The 18,322-nt window shown below is 47.3% G+C and overlaps 2 protein-coding genes and 2 long non-coding RNA genes across 4 annotated transcripts; 1 reads left to right on the top strand and 3 right to left on the bottom strand.

Moving 5' to 3' along the window:
• Nucleotides 1-2,121: 2,121 nt before the first annotated feature.
• kbtbd13a (kelch repeat and BTB domain containing 13a) lies at nt 2,122-3,660 on the bottom strand (the record flags this gene model as incomplete). The annotated part of the gene is made up of 1 exon (XM_084154396.1): nt 2,122-3,660. The coding sequence occupies one exon, from the start codon at nt 3,658-3,660 to the stop codon at nt 2,122-2,124; it is 1,539 nt and encodes a 512-aa protein (XP_084010522.1).
• A 1,670-nt stretch (nt 3,661-5,330) lies between these two features.
• rasl12 (RAS-like, family 12) lies at nt 5,331-17,477 on the top strand (the record flags this gene model as incomplete). The annotated part of the gene is made up of 5 exons (XM_084154463.1): nt 5,331-5,442; nt 5,740-5,796; nt 6,115-6,188; nt 6,669-6,859; nt 16,372-17,477. The coding sequence occupies 5 exons, from the start codon at nt 5,331-5,333 to the stop codon at nt 16,718-16,720; spliced, it is 783 nt and encodes a 260-aa protein (XP_084010589.1). The 3' UTR covers nt 16,721-17,477.
• Nucleotides 10,800-12,066, bottom strand: LOC311111674. Its single transcript, XR_014610784.1, has 2 exons — nt 11,074-12,066; nt 10,800-10,969 (listed from the first exon to the last, which is right to left on the bottom strand). It is a non-coding gene; the product is annotated as an uncharacterized lncRNA (long non-coding RNA).
• On the bottom strand, nt 15,720-16,203 carry LOC311111675. The gene is made up of 2 exons (XR_014610785.1): nt 15,994-16,203; nt 15,720-15,889 (listed from the first exon to the last, which is right to left on the bottom strand). It is a non-coding gene; the product is annotated as an uncharacterized lncRNA (long non-coding RNA).
• Nucleotides 17,478-18,322: the final 845 nt, after the last annotated feature.

Below are 18,322 nucleotides of genomic sequence, written 5' to 3'. Positions count from 1 at the left end.
CTTTTGACCAAGGCCCATAAGGCGCTGTTCAAAAGTAGTGCACTATATAGGGAATAGGGTGCCATTTGGGATGTAACCTATGTTACTGGTCAGTCATATTATAAATAATAATAATATTATCTGTATTTGAAGGGTGTGTGTACGGCGTGAAAGATCGAAACCTGAAAGAAACTTGGCAATCTTTTTTTATATGGCAGGTTGCCTGAAATGACCCACTTGAAGTTGAACTGAATGTATTTTGTATTTATTTGTTTTGTTTTTGCCTATGATACAGAACTATTGTATACAGATCAAATGCATATGAGAATTGAGATTTCTGTTTTCAGATGTTACAAAAAAACATTGACGATTAATATAAATGCAATAAACTTGTAAATCCTACTCATGTCTCATGGTACCCACATCATATTAGATCTTGATTTGTGTGGGAGACACTTCCACATTTTTGCCATGCTTTCCCCGCCGACGTGTGCTCATTTTGGATGGGGTTAGCACAATACAGGTTTGTTATTTGACTATCAAAGCCACGGCAGAACTTAGATGGGAGCAGCGAAGCGAATGGAAGAGCCGGCATCTATTAAAGATGTGTATCTTCTGTTGATGGACCGGGAAAGCTTTAGAGAACTACTATGTTTGTTCAGGAGAGCATTTCTTTTATCACTTTGCTATTAATGAACTTCACTCATAGACTGTACACCGACTGTAGACCAGTGGTGGCTGGTGGCACTTTAAATGGGGAGGACAGTCTCATAGTAATGGCTGGAACGGAATAAATGGAATGGTCTTAAACACATCAAACACCTGGTTTCCATGTGTTTGATACCATTCCATTTACTCCATTCCATTCATTATTATGAGCTGTCCTCCCTCACCAGCCTCCTCTGCTGTAGACTAAAGAATGAAGGAAATAACCATTCTTATATCATCAAGGGAGATTTGTGCCTGTTTGTTAACTGTAGGGGAAATTAATGGTTATATAATTTGATAAGTGGAAAAAATCTGCACATCATTAGCAACATTCCTCACTCATTAACACATTATTTGAAGAGTGTTTTATTGGGTAATTACAAAGACGATTATTTCGTATCTCTTCTGCCAAAGACAATCTATTAATTTGAATTCTCCAATCCTGTATTTACACAGGCAATCCCATGGAGAAGACAAATCTCTCCTTCAAGGGATACCTGTCCTGAGATGGCAGCAAACATGCACTCGTTACCGAAATGTTATATTGTACAGCGTGAACACTGCCAGCCTTATCTTACCCTGTTCTCTAGCCATGAATGCCTTGGGGACCTGAGCCTGGGTTATAAATGGTTTGTTTGTTGTAAAAACAGGAAAAGTATTTCAGTCTTTACGTACATTACTGAACATGTGTTTGGTTTCCATGGAAAGAGCTCTCTGATATGGCTGTATCCACTCAATGTAATGAATCACTTAATTATAGTAAACTTTATAGTACACTACACTTGGATACCGAGTCAAATTACCCAGAAGGTTACTTGAGGCAACATTAACCAAGAACTATGGAAGTCAATATTATTATAGTTTCTTAAATGCTATTTAATTGTTCTTGGAAGATATGCTGCATTCATGACATGCCGAAACTAGGAAACTGATATTTCTGACTTAGAAACTCGTTGTAGAAAGACAATACCAGAGTTTACCACTTGGAAAGTATCTGAATCAACCAATAGGAAGCTCTACGCAAATAACTGAAGTACATTTTAACTCAGAGGTTCCGAGTTTTTGACTTGTTATGAATGCAGCAAACTTGAATGTTTTACAAATTACAGTTGTCTCTGACATTTACATCTTTAGACCATTCAGAATGGTACAATGCTATGTAATATTCAGATATAAATATGTTATGAAGAGCAAACATGCCTCTCTGACATGTAGAAAAAGGAATCATGTCAGCTGTATTCAAGACATTTCTTTCTGCAATCTTCCACAACGTTTGCCTACTGAAAGTGGCCGAAGTAACAGACTAAACCAATTCACAGGAAGTCAGTCAAAGCGTTCTAGTTAATTGTCCTGTCTCTGAGAGTGAAACAACTGCACACAACAAGTTGTTGGTTTGTCTGGAGATATTAAAATACTAAACTTATTCACAGGAAGTCAGTCGAAGCATTGCAGCAGAGAGTCTCTGCGTCTGTGGTCAATCCGATTCCCAAACTCCAGCCCGTCCGTCAACACCTCAGTGTTTCCCACAGTCTTGGCCTTGGGCAGTCTCATGAGAAACGTGTACATGGAGCCGATTCGCCCGAAGCCTTTCGTCTCCCTCTTAGTTTTCCATCTATACTCCTCTACGGCAAACTCCGTCGTCCTCATGCGGTTGAGGGTGAACACTGAGTCCCCTCTTACTACCGAGGTGAACAGGGCTCCTTTACTGTTTGCGTATTGCCCTGGCAAGGCCGTCCACTGACCCATAGTCAGGTTATAGCAGTCCATCACGCACATCAGGAAGTCTTCGCAGGGCCCGTTGCGCATTACATACAGATTGTCCCTGTGGCCCACCATGCAGTGGCCATAGCTCTGGTCACGGACCAGCGTGGTGACCAGGACCCATTGGTCCCTCTCAGGAACGTACTCGTGGATCTCCGTAGCGCCCTTGGGCTTCCAGAGGCAGATGAAGATGCGGCTCATGGCTTTGGTGGAGGCCACGTTGGCGGCTCGGCAGGGGAGATTAGCGGCGAAGCGCCAGGTGGCTGCGGAGACGCTGTACTTCTCCACCAATGCCATGGACTTCCTGTCGAACTCCCCACCGATGGCGTAGAGGCAGCCTTCGTGGCCCACTAACGTAAAGTTGTAGCGTAGCTGCTGGGGACTCAAAATAGTGGACCAGGAGTCACTCTCTGGGTCGTAGCAGAAGCCAGAGTCCACGACTTTCTTGCTGACGTCATGGACGCCTCCTATAATGTACAGCTTGTTGTCTAGCACGGTCACACCTGCCATCGTGGTGCTTGTGTTTAAGGGTAGGTGACTCAGCACCTTCCACTCTCTATCTTCGTCATCCAGGTAGCAGACCGTCCTCTGACAGTCCTGGAGCTGCTCGACGGTAGGAGAGTGGCTGCAGACTGTGACGTACCGACTGGGGATGAGAGACTCAACGTACTCCACTAGGTCTTCTGATAAGGTGCTCACAACATCCTCCTTCAGGTCTGAGTACATGTCTTTAATGAATAAAGCAGCTTGATGGGCCAGATCCAACAAACCGTAGGTCGCGGCCGTGTGGTACATCAACAAGCAATTCTCTGAGTTGATGATATTGATCAGGTGCTTTGTCACGGACTCCATCTGTAGAAAGGCGGAGCACTCGATGGCTTCCACGATCTCGTCACCACCCAGGATGGGGCGATCCCCGTCCAGGACGCGGAGCGCCAACACAAATCCCCGGGCACTCAGCCCTTGCAGGTGGACCTCATCCTGTTGGCATTCCCGCATTCCCGACTGGAAGAGGGCTCGGAAGTACTCACAGTGCTGCTCGAGTAGGGCTTTGTTCACCACAAAAACGCTCCCGTCAACTCTCACTTTCAGGCTGTCCATCCCTGTGTCCAAAGGCTTGCAGAGGGCAGGCTCGTCACTGTCGGTCCCTGAGCCCGGGCAGCTGTTTGACTCCATCACCTCAATCGAAGTGTTCAAACAGCAAATTTGCATTTGTCAAGAGGGACGAAGGGCTGAGTCAGATCAAAATACCTCATGTCCTAGCATGGCATTTTATCCATGATATTTCCTTTAGGTACAGTAGCAGCTAGACCGAATCCCCCCTTTCCTCTCCTCTGCGCAGAGCAGATGCAGTTGACAGAGTATCCACTGTTTGTATCGCACTTCACAGCTACGAGAATAGCAGAGGCTATAGATAGCAGTTAGGCAACGTGTGGCACAGTTGTAATACATTATGATGGCATGCAGCCAGAGGGGAATCTAGTGTTGACCTGCTGGAAAGGGGAGATGGGTCGGATGGCAGTGGGTGAGTGGATGGGCACAGCAGTACAGTTATGCTGATGATTTATTGGTCTTTGTCTGTGAGGCTGACAGTTTGTGCCAGCGGAAAATGTCAGAACTCTTGGCCTTGGAGCGGTTGGGCAAAGGTGAGAGACAACAATAGATTGTTCCACAAGGTCACATTTGTTATACGAAACTATTATTCCAAACAGTTAAATTCTTAGTAACCTTGTCTGTTAGGGATCTGTTGCCCATGACAACAGCATGCTACCAGTCCTTGTAGTATAAATCGCTCACCCCCTATAAAGATAATGTAAATGTTTACATACAAGGCTACATAATTACTCCTCTCTCTCTCGGCCATCCACCCAATACAAACAGGGGCGCTCTTCCAACAGAGACCAGAGACCACCTTTACCACCAATGTAGAGATTGAGGGGGAAGTGGAGTTCTCATTCATGAAAGGGTAAAGGGGGAAACCAACTCCAGTATGTCAAAAGGTAGCTTTCCTTTGTTCTTTCTGTTCAAATATGTCAGGTTTGAATCTATTACACAAGCAGTTACCTTAACATGTGCAAAGTATTAACTGTGAAGTTATGTGATTATCTGTGAAGGAAAATATGTTGCATCAAGACTTCATCAGAATCACTCACTCACTGGATGCAATCCAACCATCTCAACAACTAACTGACATTACAACCATTTTCTTGATGTCCTTGTTTCTTGTCAATTAAGTTAGTTGGAGATGGGGTAGGCCTACCTTGCCAAATCATATCTCACTGCATGTAGAATAATTATGAGAGACCTCACCTCGGTTCCCTTAAATGGAGTTTGGCAAAGCAGCAACATTCTTCAGCAAATGTTCATCGATTCCTCTACTCGACGCAAGGTCCTTCCAGCTGCGCACGCAGGGAGCCGCTCGCGCTCCTTTCACCATCGAGTATGAGCATCCTCATTATCGGACAAGATTTAAGAGCGCGTTCTAAAAACTCGTTGGGATGTTCTTATTGCATTTGGATTCATATTAATTTAAACGTAATAATGAAACATTTTTAACCACATCAAACCAACTAGCAGATACACTTCTTCTACAGTCTTCAAGGTACTCTGAGGAATTATTTTAAGGTAAGGTGCGGTTATATTGGAACGTTATGGAAACGTCCAACTTGGGCGTTATTTGTGTTTCCTGTATAGGAGACTATCATCCATATGCATTAATATGAGTGTTTGTGATACCGTTATAAACATCTATATTATTTGGTTATGATGTGTTGTTGTTTTATTGTAAAAATATTCTGAATAATGCATGTGGGCACTGAATAAAAATCATGTTACTTGGGTCTGTTTTGAAAACTTGTGTGCCTGGGTTTTAGTCTTTAAAGATGTCACTGATGTTTGGGAAGGCAAGGAGCTGTAACTTCTCTGCTATCCCTGAGGGGGGACAACCTGAGGTCAATGTGGTCGTCCTCGGAGTGATGGGCTCGGGAAAATCAGGTGGCCCACCCGTTTTACGATTTGATTTGATTTGATGCCTTGATTTGTCATCCCTAGTATTTGTAGTGGATTAGATCCCAGTTTTGTTGACATGTTATTCCAGTTTCGATAGTCCCAGTTTTGATAGTTTGTTATTCATGAAAACCAATCTACTCCTATCTGATATTTCATGGGGGTGTTTATATAAAAACAGGGTTCCCATGCCCCATTTGGGACACTAGATTGTACAGTGTGACAGACTGACAACAAAGAGCTGAATCTAAACAGGAAGTGAATGTTTCTCTTTTCTCTCTTCAGCGTTGACTGTCAAGTTTCTCACCAAGCGCTTCATCAGTGAATATGACCCCAATCTAGGTAAGCTTCCATTTGTTACCTTCTGAAATAAAATGCAATTGTCAAGAAATATCCCTGTTAAGTAAATAATGTAGGCGCTGTCCTAACACCCCCTCTAGTACCGTTTAGAATCCCACAGTGCATTGGGCCTTTTATGGTATGCTAATATGGACATTGGAACACCTCTGTAATAGTTTTTATACACTAACTATACAAGAAGTTGGCAGATGCACTTTCAGAGAAATGTACAATAAACGTGTTCATATTGACACATGAATGACTGTATTGTGATGTTGGGTCCCATGTTGTGACCTCCATGTTGTGTTCACTGCCATCTAGAGGATACTTACTCTTCTGAGGAGATGGTGGACCAACAGCCTGTCGTTGTGAAAGTCATGGACACAGCTGACCAGGTGGGACTAGTCTATTTTGAAAGACTATACTACTGCCATTGTGCCTTTGAGGCACTGAACTGCTCCAGGTTCAGTGCCTCAAAGAACTGCTCCTCTGCTGCTGACGCTGTGCTGCTCCGAGTACCAGCCTGTTGTGTGTTTCTGTGGGTGTTGTGTGCGGTTGGAAATTGTGACAGAAGAACATAAGGTTTTCAGATTTGTATTGAGAGAGAGAGGATGATAGTGAGGAAAGATAGAGGTTGCGTCAAAGGGCAGTAGGTCGGATTCAAACCTGTAGACGTGTGTGCCGGAGGCTGGGGCATTACCACCAGAAGAGCCAGGCCACGATGACAGAATTTCTGTTTAAATGAATCTATGTGCAAATGGATACCATTTGAAGACATATTGATTTATTTAGAATAGAATAGGTCTTCTAAAGCCTTTGCTAACATGCCACTAATTGTTTTGAAGTAATTACCTTTTCTCCTTGTCTACCTTCAGGATGGCCCAGTGAACTGTGAAAGCTACCTCTCGTGGGCCAGTGCCTTCCTTGTAGTCTACAGCATAGACAACAGACGGAGCTTCGAGGGCTGCCAACAGTACCTGGAGGCCGTCACCGTCCACACCAAGTCCCTGCAGCCCGAGACCCCCATTATACTGCTGGGCAACAAGCTGGACATGGAGAGATACAGGTGAGCAGGGAATTGGGGGGGGGGGGGGGGGGGATGGAAGTCCGAGTGGGACTCGAACCCGCAACTACTCGTCTGTTAGTGTAATGCTTGAGGCATTATGCCAAGAGGTCCAAACAGCATTTAAAATAACACTTTTTACCCCTTTTTCTCCCCACTTTAATGATATCCAATTGGTAGTTACAGTCTTGTCCCATCGCTGAAACTCCTGTACGGACTCGGGAGAGGCGAAGGTCGAGAGCCATGCGTCCTCCGAAACACAACCCTGCCAAGCCACACTGCTTCTTGACACACAGCTCGCTTAACCCGGAAGCCAGCCGCACCAATGTGTCGGAGGAAACACCGTACAACTGGCGACCGATGTCAGCTTGCAGGCACCTGGCCCGCCACAAGGAGTCGCTAGAGCGCGATGGGACAAGGAAATCATGGCTGGCCAAACCCTCCACTAACCCAGATGACGCTGGGCCAATTGTGCGCCGCCTCATGGGTCTCCCGGTCACGGTCGGCTGTGACACAGCCTGCGATCGAACCCGGGGCTGTAGTGACGCCTCAAGCACTGCAGTGCAGTGCCTTAGACCGCTGCGCCACTCGGGAGGCGGTCCAAACATCTTAGCCAAATACATTTCAACTCCGTTTTTCACAATTCCTGACATTTAATCCTAGTAAATATTCCCTGTCTTAGGTCAGTTAGGATCACCACTTTATTTTAAGAATGTGAAAGGTCAGAATAATAGTAGAGAGAATGATTTATTTCAGCTTTTATTTATTTTATCACATTCCCAGTGGGTCAGAAGTTTACATACACACAATTAGTATTTGGTAGCATTGCCTTTAAATTGTTTAACTTGAGTCAAACGTTTCGGGTAGCCTTCCACAAGCTTCCCACAATAAGTTGGGTGAATTTTGGCCCATTCCTCCTGACAGAGCTGGTGTAACTGAGTCAGGTTTGTAGGCCTCCCTGCTCACACACGCTTTTTCAGTTCTGCCTACAAATTTTCTATAGGATTGAGGTCAGGGCTTTGTGATGGCCACTCCAATACCTTGACTTTGTTGTCCTTAAGACATTTGCCACAACTTTGGAAGTATGCTTGGGGTCATTGTCCATTTGGAAGACCAAGCTTTAACTTCCTGACTGATGTCTTGAGATGTTGCTTTAATATATCCACATAATTTTCCTTCCTCATGATGCCATCTATTTTGTGAAGTGCACCAGTCCCTCCTGCAGCAAAGCACCCCACAGCATGATGCTGCCACCCCTGTTCTTCACGGTTGGGACGGTGTTCTTTGGCTTGCAAGCCCCCCCTTTTTCCTCCAAACATAACAATGGTCATTATGGCCAAACAGTTCTATTTTTGTTTCATCAGACCAGAGGACATTTCTCCAAAAAGTACGATCTTTGTCGCCATGTGCAGTTGCAAACTGTAGTCTGGCTTTTTTATGGCGGTTTTGGAGCAGTGGCTTCTTCCTTGCTGAGCGGCCTTTCAGGTTATGTCGATAAAGGACTAGTTTTACTGTGGCTATAGATACTTTTGTACCTGTTTCCTCCAGCATCTTCACAAGGTCCTTTGTTGTTGTTCTGGGATTGATTTGCACCTTTCTCACCAAAGTACGTTCATCTGTAGGAGACAGAATGCGTCTCCTTCCTTAGCGGTCTGACGGCTGCGTGGTCCCATGGTGTTTATACTTGCTTACTATTGTTTGTACAGATGAACATGGTACCTTCAGGCGTTTGGAAATTGCTCCCAAGGATGAACCAGACTTGTGGAGGTCTACAATTTATTTTCTGAGGTCTTGGCTGATTTCTTTTTATTTTCCCATGATGTTAAGCAAAGAGGCAATGAGTTTGAAGGTAGGCCTTGAAATACATCCACACGTACACCTCCAATTGACTCAAATTATGCAATTAGCCTATCAAAAGCTTCTAAAGCCATGACATCATTTTCTGGTATTTTCCAAGCTGTTTAAGGCACAGTCAATTTATTGTATGTAAACTTCTGACAATGTGGAATTGTGATACAGTGAATTATAAGTGAAATAATCTGTCTGTAAACAATTGTTGGAAAAATGACTTGTGTTATACACAAAGTAGATGTCCTAACCGACTTGCCAAAACTATAGTTTGTTAACAAGAATTTTGTGGAGTGGTTGAAAAACAAGTTTTAATGACTCCAACCTAAGTGTATGTAAACTTCGGACTTCAACTGTAGCTACTAAGGATGTGTACTGCAACTGCAGGCACTCAGAGCTCACTACTGGCTCATATCAGCATAGCAAGTAGCAGTGATACATACCACAGTAGATAGATATGGAGAGATACCGGTGTAGAAGTCTTGCATGCCAAGATGTCTGTTTAAGACTGTTAGAGACATGGCTGGTGGACATGGAAAGAGACAGGTGCATTTAATTAGAAATAGGCTTACTGTACATGCACGCTTCCCAATATAACCTGGTTCATCCCCACCAAAGCGGACCTGCGATTCAAACCCACACCACAACGACATAACATACTCTAAAAGCCAAGGCATGTCTTGGTCCGTGCCGACAGTGCTTCAAGGAGGAGCGATGCCATCTGAAAAGTTATGTTTTGGCCCATAGCCTCTCAAGTAACATCAAAGTGTTTTGCAGCTGTAGGCCTACTTCTGGTACTCATCTGAAAGCCTGAAATGAAACATCATGTCAGTCCTACTCAATGTTAATGCACACCACCACCACTGCTGCATGTGTGGCAACCCAAGGCCTCTTAGCTGGTGTTTATGGAAAGACTAATGTGTATTGAAGCACTTCCAGTAAAGTTGATTCATGGCAAGACTCCAACCACTTATATGTGTCTCCCAGTGTAAGACATCGTCATGTTGCTATATTTAACCAAAACATATCATGTGCATACATTTATGAAGCAATATTGGCCAGCAGACTTATAGCCACTCCAACACATCTTATTTTTTTCTTCTAAGTGTAAGACGTTGTCATGTTGCTAGTAACAAAGCATGATGTGTAATTACATTTTTAGGGGAGACAACATTTCTTCGGTTCCATCAGATGACGTCCTGACAACTGATAGACAGAAATGTTCTTGCAACATTGCCCATGAAATGAACATTAATATATTCTTTTAAATATATTTTTTACCCCCTTTTTCTCCCCAATTTTGATCTTGTCTCATCGCTGCAACTCCCCAACAGGCTCAGGAGGTGAAGGTCGAGTCATGTGTCCCCCGAAACATGACCCGCCAAACCGTGCTTCTTAACACCCGCCCACTTAACCTGGAAGCCAACCGCACCAATGTGTCGGAGGAAACACTGTTCAACTGATGACTGAGGTCAGCTTGCAGGCGCACGGCCCGCCACAAGGAGTCACTAGAGCGCAATGAGCCAAGTAAAGCCACCCAGCCAAACCCTTCCCTAACGATGCTGGGCCAATTGTGCACCACCCTATGGGACTCCCGATCACGGCCGGTTGTGACACAGCCAGGGAACGAACCCGGGTCTGTAGTCACACCTCTAGCACTGCGATGCAGTACCTTAGACCGCTGCGCCACTCGGGAGGCCCGAATATTAATATATTATGTTCTGAGAATATGGCAACCATGTTCTGTGTATGTTTGGTGGGACGTTGATGGAATATACTCTTAACGCTCAGAAAACTGGACACATGAATGTTCTTGCAACGTTCCCATGAAACGTGTCTAGAACATTCATATCTTATGTTCTGAGAACATGGCAACAATGTTCTATGTATGTTTGGTGGGACATTGATGGAATATTCTCAGAACCGACAGAAAACTGGACACATAAATGTAAATGTTCTTGCAATGTTCCCATGAAACGTGTCTAGAAAATGTATATCTTAAGTTCTGAGAACATGGTCACCGAGTTCTGGGTAAGTTATATTTGTGTCACGGTTTACTAAGCCAGAACCCAGAAGCAGACCAGGACAAGGTAAGTGGAAACAAAGGTGAGTGTTTATTTAACTGATCCACGAGTGATGCTGAATAATCCAGGGAACAGAGCGGGCGGCGTGGATGAGTTGTTGAGGGTGCAGTAGTTGGTCCAATGATGGCTCGGCCGCCGCCGACCATCAGGCAGAGGTTGGGTGAAGGTTCCGGACGAGTGACTGCAGGTAGAACAAAACGGAGGTAAGCATACAACAAGCAAACAAGGTGCAAAACAACAAAACTAATGCTCTAAGCTCTAAGACTGATCCGCTGATAAACATACTGTTCATGGCTAACGATCCGGCAGGGAATGGATGTTAGGACAGAGCCTAAGAAGGGTGATGATCAGGACCAGGTGTGCAGATTGCTGATGGGATGCAGGTGCGGAAATCAAGAGAGCTCCCGCCTAGCAACGTTGCCCGGCAACCAGGCAGGGAGCGTTCCAGAACCCTCGGGAAACTGGAGATCCCGAGCAGAAAACTAGTAACATAGACAGGAACCGACTCAGACTGCAGGGTTCGTTACAGTACCCCCCCTCCGACGAACGCCACCGGGCGGACTCCCCGGAGCGCCAGGATGGAGGCGGTAGAAGTCACGAATGAGGTCAGCATCCAGGATCTGTCGCCGCGGAATCCAACTCCTCTCTTCAGGACCATACCCCTCCCAGTCCACGAGATACTGGAAACCCCGGCCCCGCCGTCTGGAATCCATGATGCGTCGCACCGTGTAGGCAGGACCACCTCCGATCATCCGAGGAGGAGGAGGAGGAGGCGGAGGAGGCAACAGAGGACTGAGGAGAACAGGCTTGAGGCAGGAGACATGAAAGGTGGGATGGACTCTGAGCGTTCTCGGTAGTTTGAGTCGAACTGCCACCGGATTGATCACCTTCTCCACCACAAACGGACCAATGAACTTCGGTGACAACTTCCTAGACTCAGTCCGTAAAGGAAGATCCCGTGTGGCCAACCAGACCCTATCTCCGATGGTATAGGTGGGAGCGGGAATCCGGCGACGATTCGACTGGAGCTGATACCGGTCCGAAACTCTAAGGAGTGCCTTTCTGGCCCGATGCCAGGTCCGGTGGCAACGACGAATATGGGCCTGAACAGAGGGCACTGAGAGCTCCTTCTCCTGAGAAGGGAACAAGGGAGGTTGGTAGCCATACAGGCACTGGAAGGGAGACATCCCAGTGGCAGATGTAGGGAGAGTATTGTGGGCATACTCAACCCAAGGCAACTGAGAGGCCCAGGAGGTGGGGTTGGAGGAGACAAGGCAGCGTAGCGTGGATTCCATCTTCTGGTTGGCTCTCTCCGCCTGACCATTAGATTGGGGGTGAAAACCAGATGTGAGACTGACTGTAGCTCCAATGGCCAAACAGAAGGACTTCCAGACAGCAGAGGTAAACTGAGGGCCACGGTCGGAAACGATATCACTGGGCAAACCGTGGACCCTGAAAACCTCCCTAACCAGGATCTCGGACGTCTCCGAGGCAGAGGGAAGCTTGGCAATTGGCACAAAGTGGGCGAACTTGCTGAATCTGTCCACGATAGTCAGAACGACCGTGTTCCCCTCAGAAGAGGGCAACCCAGTGACAAAGTCCAGGGCCAGATGCGACCATGGTCGCCGGGGAATAGGAAGGGGGTGAAGTAGTCCAGAGCTGGGCCGATTGGTACTCTTATTCTGCGCACACACTGGACAGGCAGCAACAAAACCCCGAGTATCCTCGGCCATGGCAGGCCACCAAAAACGTCTGCGAAGAAACGCCATCGTCCGAGCCACGCCAGGGTGACAAGCCATCTTGCTGGCGTGGGACCATTTGAGGACAGCAGGACGAACCGACTCAGGCACAAACAACCGACCGGGTGGACCGTTACCGGGACCGGGCTGCGTCCGAAGGGCCGCCATCACCTCCTCCTCAATCTTCCACATAACTGCTCCCACGACACAGTTCCGGGGGAGAATCGTCTCGGTCTTGGACCCACTCTCCTCCGTCTTGGAGAACATCCGGGACAAGGCGTCCGCCTTGCCGTTCTTAGATCCAGGTCGGAACGTCAGGGAAAAATTGAATCGTCCGAAAAACAACGCCCACCTGGCCTGACGGGAGTTGAGACGTCTAGCCGATTGCACGTAAGCAAGATTCTTGTGGTCAGTCCAGACAATAAACGGTTGCTCCGCCCCCTCCAACCAGTGGCGCCACTCCTCCAAGGCAAGTTTCACCGCGAGAAGCTCCCGGTTACCCACATCGTAGTTCCTCTCCGCAGGCGAAAGACGACGAGAGTAGTAGGCGCAGGGATGGAGTTTACTGTCCGTGGAGCATCGCTGCGATAGGATGGCGCCAACTCCCACATCAGACGCGTCCACTTCAACGACGAACTGACGGGCCGTGTCCGGTTGAGAGAGAATCGGTGCGTTGGTGAATCGCCTCTTCAAATCCAGAAACGCTCGATCCGCCTCCGAATTCCACTTGAAGGTCCTGATACTGGAAGTCAAGGCAGTTAACGGAGCGGCCACACGGCTGTAATCCCGGATGAATCTGCGGTAGAAATTCGCAAACCCCAAAAATCTCTGGAGCTGCAATCTCGTACCGGGCTGGGCCCATTCCAGAACCGCTCTAACCTTCTCCTGGTCCATCCTAATCTCTCCCCTGGAGATGATGTACCCGAGGAAGGATGTCGTGTGGGCGTGAAACTCGCACTTCTCGGCCTTCACGAACAGGCGATTCTCCAACAATCGCTGCAGAACCTGTCGGACATGCTGGACGTGGTCGGAAGGTTCCTTCGAGAAGATCAGAATGTCATCCAGGTAAACAAACACAAAGAGACCGATCATATCTCTCAGGACGTCGTTCACCATACTCTGGAATACCGCTGGAGCATTGGTCAGTCCAAACGGCATCACCTGATACTCGAAGTGACCCATCGGTGTATTGAAACCCGTCAACCACTCGTCCCCCTCTCTGATCCGGACCATGTGATACGCATTGCGTAGGTCTAGTTTGGTGAACACCGTAGCACCCTGTAAGGAGTCGAAGGCAGAGCTCATCAAGGGCAGGGGATACTTGTTCTTGACCGTGATGTCATTCAACCCCCGATAATCAATACACGGTCGAAGAGAGCCATCCTTCTTACCCACAAAGAAGAATCCTGCCCCCAGGGGTGATGACGAGGGACGAACGAGACCAGCAGCTAGGGACTCCTTGATGTAGGTCTCCAAAGCCTCACGTTCAGGTCGGGAGATACTGTATAACCTTCCCTTGGGGTAGACAGCTCCAGGGAACAGGTTGATGGCACAATCATATGGTCGGTGGGGAGGGAGTGACAGAGCCTTCTGCTTACTGAACACTTCCCCCAAATCGTGATATGTCTCGGGAACCAGGGACAAATCTGGGGGTTTAGCCTCAATCACCTGACTGGGAACCGAATGGGGACAGGCAGTCTTGAGACAGTTAGCATGACAATCAAGGCTCCAACTCGTTACCTTGCCCGTCACCCAATCGAACGTGGGATTGTGTTCCTTCAGCCAGGGGTATCCAAGGACCAGAGGAACATGGGAAGACGGCAGAATGAAGAATGAAATCATCTCAGAATGATTCCCCGACAACAGCATCTTAACCGGTTCAGTCCTCATCGTGATACGTGCCAGACTACTGCCGTTCAGAGTGGTAGCTTCAATGGCTTCCGGCAATTGCTCCTTGGAAAGCCCCAGCTGTTCCACCAACTCGGCATCAAGAAAGCTTCCATCGGCACCTGAATCGATAAAAGCGTTAATCGCTAAGCTCTGATTCCTGTTCATAAGGGTAGCCGGGAAACGGGGTCTGACAGAGGTATTGAGAGGTCGAAACTGGCTCGCTAAAAGTCCTCCCAACTTTAGCGAGCCGCGCAGTTTGACGACCGCCGGGAACAAGTGGCGAGGTAATGTCCCGAACCACCACAGTAGAGGCAACAGTTAGTCCTACGTCTGTGTTGGCGCTCCTCCTTGGTTAACCCGTGCCGCCCCACTTGCATGGGTTCAGAATCGGAAGACAGGACCTCTCCACTAATCCTGTGTGGTGGACGATGATCGACGTATTCTGGTCCAATCCCCGACCCGACTGGAACCTGAGAAGCTGATCGGTTGGACGGGCCCCATTGCTTCTCCCTCCTTCGCTCTCGGACTCGATTATCCACCCGAATAGACAAGGCTACCAAGCTGTCCAGGTCACTAGGCTCCGGATAGGAGATCAACTCATCCTTGAGCTGCTCCGACAGACCCTGGTAAAAGGCCGCTTGCAGAGACTCCTCATTCCACCCACTCTCCACAGCCAACGTCTTGAACTCGATCACGAAGTCGGCCACGCTGCGAGTTCCTTGGCGAAGCGAAAACAGGCGCCTAGCTGCGTCCCTCCCTCGGACGGAATGGTCGAAGAGCTTCCTCATCTCGGCCGTGAACCCCTGGTATGAAGCCATGCAGGGGTCCTGTCGTTCCCAAACGGCTGAAGCCCACTCCAGCGCTCGACCACGCAGCAACTCAATCACAAAGGCTATCCTAGCCTTGTCTGTGGCATAAGAGTAGGGCTGTAGATCGAACACTAACCCACACTGCATAAGGAAAGAACGGCATCTTCCCAGCTCCCCCTCATATTTATCCGGCGTCGGAACCTTGGGCTCACGGAAGGACACAGCTCCAGAAGCGGCAGGCGCGATGGGTGAAACCGGTAGTGGATCCTCCACCGGAAACTTGCGCTGGTTCTGGACCTCCGTCAGACCGGTAGAAAGGTTCCGAACGGACAACGCGATCTCCTGTAGTACCGTGCCATGATGGCCCAACATCTTCTCCTGATGGGTAATGGCATGGCGAACAGAGTCCAGGTCCGCTGGGTTCATTACTGGCCGGATCGTTCTGTCACGGTTTACTAAGCCAGAACCCAGAAGCAGACCAGGACAAGGTAAGTGGAAACAAAGGTGAGTGTTTATTTAACTGATCCACGAGTGATGCTGAATAATCCAGGGAACAGAGCGGGCGGCGTGGATGAGTTGTTGAGGGTGCAGTAGTTGGTCCAATGATGGCTCGGCCGCCGCCGACCATCAGGCAGAGGTTGGGTGAAGGTTCCGGACGAGTGACTGCAGGTAGAACAAAACGGAGGTAAGCATACAACAAGCAAACAAGGTGCAAAACAACAAAACTAATGCTCTAAGCTCTAAGACTGATCCGCTGATAAACATACTGTTCATGGCTAACGATCCGGCAGGGAATGGATGTTAGGACAGAGCCTAAGAAGGGTGATGATCAGGACCAGGTGTGCAGATTGCTGATGGGATGCAGGTGCGGAAATCAAGAGAGCTCCCGCCTAGCAACGTTGCCCGGCAACCAGGCAGGGAGCGTTCCAGAACCCTCGGGAAACTGGAGATCCCGAGCAGAAAACTAGTAACATAGACAGGAACCGACTCAGACTGCAGGGTTCGTTACAATTTGAATGGAATGGTCTCTTGGAACAGCTTATATCTCTATCTCTCTCTCTCTCTCTCTCTCTCTCTCTCTCTCCCTCTCTCCCTCTCTCTCGCCTCACTCCCCATCACCCTGTCTCTCCCCCTCTGTCTTTCAGGCATGTGAGTAAGATGGACGGCTCGGCCCTCGCCTCTCGTTTCGGCTGCCTGTTCTTCGAGGTGTCTGCTTGCCTGGACTTTCTGTCTGTCCAGCGGGTCTTCCATGAAGCCGTGAGGGAGGCCAGGCGAGCGGGTGACAAGAGGAGCCCCCCGTTACGCCCCCTCTACATCAGCGAGGACAACAAGCCATTGGTCAGCCTCGCCACCGTGCCCCCATTCACCACCCCCTGCTACAAGGAGCTCCCCGTGCCTGCCACTGCCAAGTTGGTGACAGTCAAGTCGTCACGGGCCCAGAGCAAACGGCGGGCACCCACGCTGACGCTGCTCAAGGGCTTCAAAATCTTCTGATGACTCGATGGAGAATGAGACCAGATTTGGAATCGTGCTTAAAGACTGGAGATTTGAGGCTTCACTCAAACGTGTGCTGAAAGACTTAACTTGGACTTGTGCTCAGAGACTTGAGACTTAACTTGGACTTGTGCTCAGAGACTTGAGACTTAACTTGGACTTGTGCTCAGAGACTTGAGACTTAACTTGGACTTGTGCTCAGAGACATGAGACTTAACTTGGACTTGTGCTTAGAGACTTGAGACTTAACTTGGACTTGTGCTTAGAGACTTGAGACTTAACTTGGACTTGTGCTCAGAGACCTGAGACTTAACTTGGCCTTGTGCGCAGACTTGAGACTTAACTTGAATTTGTGCTCAGAGACTTGAGACTTGACTCTGAGTGACTCAGGCTCGAAGACTTGAGACTCAACCTTGACTTGCCTAAAGTGACTTATTGATAAATCTGCCATAGGGGCTTACAATATGGACAAGTGAGAGAACTGTGAAATATGTTATGAAAGAGACAATGGACTGTGTCAAATGCGAAAATCAGAACAAAATGGAGACAGAATAACATACAACCAAGCCATCAACATATGCAGCAGAAGCTGTCATGGTTGATATCACCATCACTAAGTTGGAGCGTGTACCAAAACACCGTCATGACTTACTGCATCTTCAAGTCAAGAGAAGGAACAGCAATTATCATAGCTCCTTGAGAGATGGACAGTAATGGACTGGTGTTTAAACTGTCATTGTGAATGTTGAATTTATATTGCCAAAGTCAGTTACTGGGACAGAGTTATGTTAGTTGCCAAATGTATTGTGGGGATTGGAGTGCTTATGATGGTGATGGTATGTTCACTGTAGTGTAGATTACTAACACTATGCAAATCTATTTTGATATACATTTAATAAGCTTTAAAGGAAAACTAATTTGATCAAATGAAGACATATTTTGTTTATGTAGATACATTGAACTTATTTGACGTTGTAAACACATAACAGTAAGTAGCAAGTAAATCTTTGAGGTAAAGGCCCAGTGCAGTCAAAATTCAGTTTTTTTCTGTGTTTTATATTGTATTGTATAACAGTTGATGAAACACTGTAAAAGTGTAAAAAATGTGATCAGTGTTATTTCCTGATCGTTGCTGGTTTAAAAAACAATCTACATAGGACCTTCTAATCAGCAAGTTTGCATGGGCGGGAGTTTCGGCTTTCCATGGTGACATCACCATGCTATAAATTGGTTAATAGACCAATAACAAAGACCATTCCAAACATCTCTGCCAATAACAGCTAGTTTTCAGTTTTCCCCTCCCAACTCAGACCACTCCCAGACAGTCTTAGCAAAATTCTTGCTTTAGAAATAGTTTAGCTAAAAAGCAATTTTTGGCAATTTTAATGGAAATCTATTACAGTAAGGTACTTAATTGCTACCCAGTAATGATTTTATATTGATATTAAAACGGCTGCATTGGGGCTTTAACTTCATATAGACATAGTTTTCATGAGTTGTTGGCGCCCTCCTCAGGCTCATCAGTGTAACAGCAGTTGCATTTTTTGTAACTAATAACAGGTTTTTATACTATTGTATGCTAATGCCATCCCAATCAAAATT

The sequence above is a fragment of the Coregonus lavaretus genome (assembly GCF_964263955.1).
Source record: "Coregonus lavaretus genome assembly, chromosome: 37".
Classification (NCBI taxonomy): domain Eukaryota; kingdom Metazoa; phylum Chordata; class Actinopteri; order Salmoniformes; family Salmonidae; genus Coregonus; species Coregonus lavaretus.
This window is presented reverse-complemented; position numbering and strand designations above follow the sequence as displayed.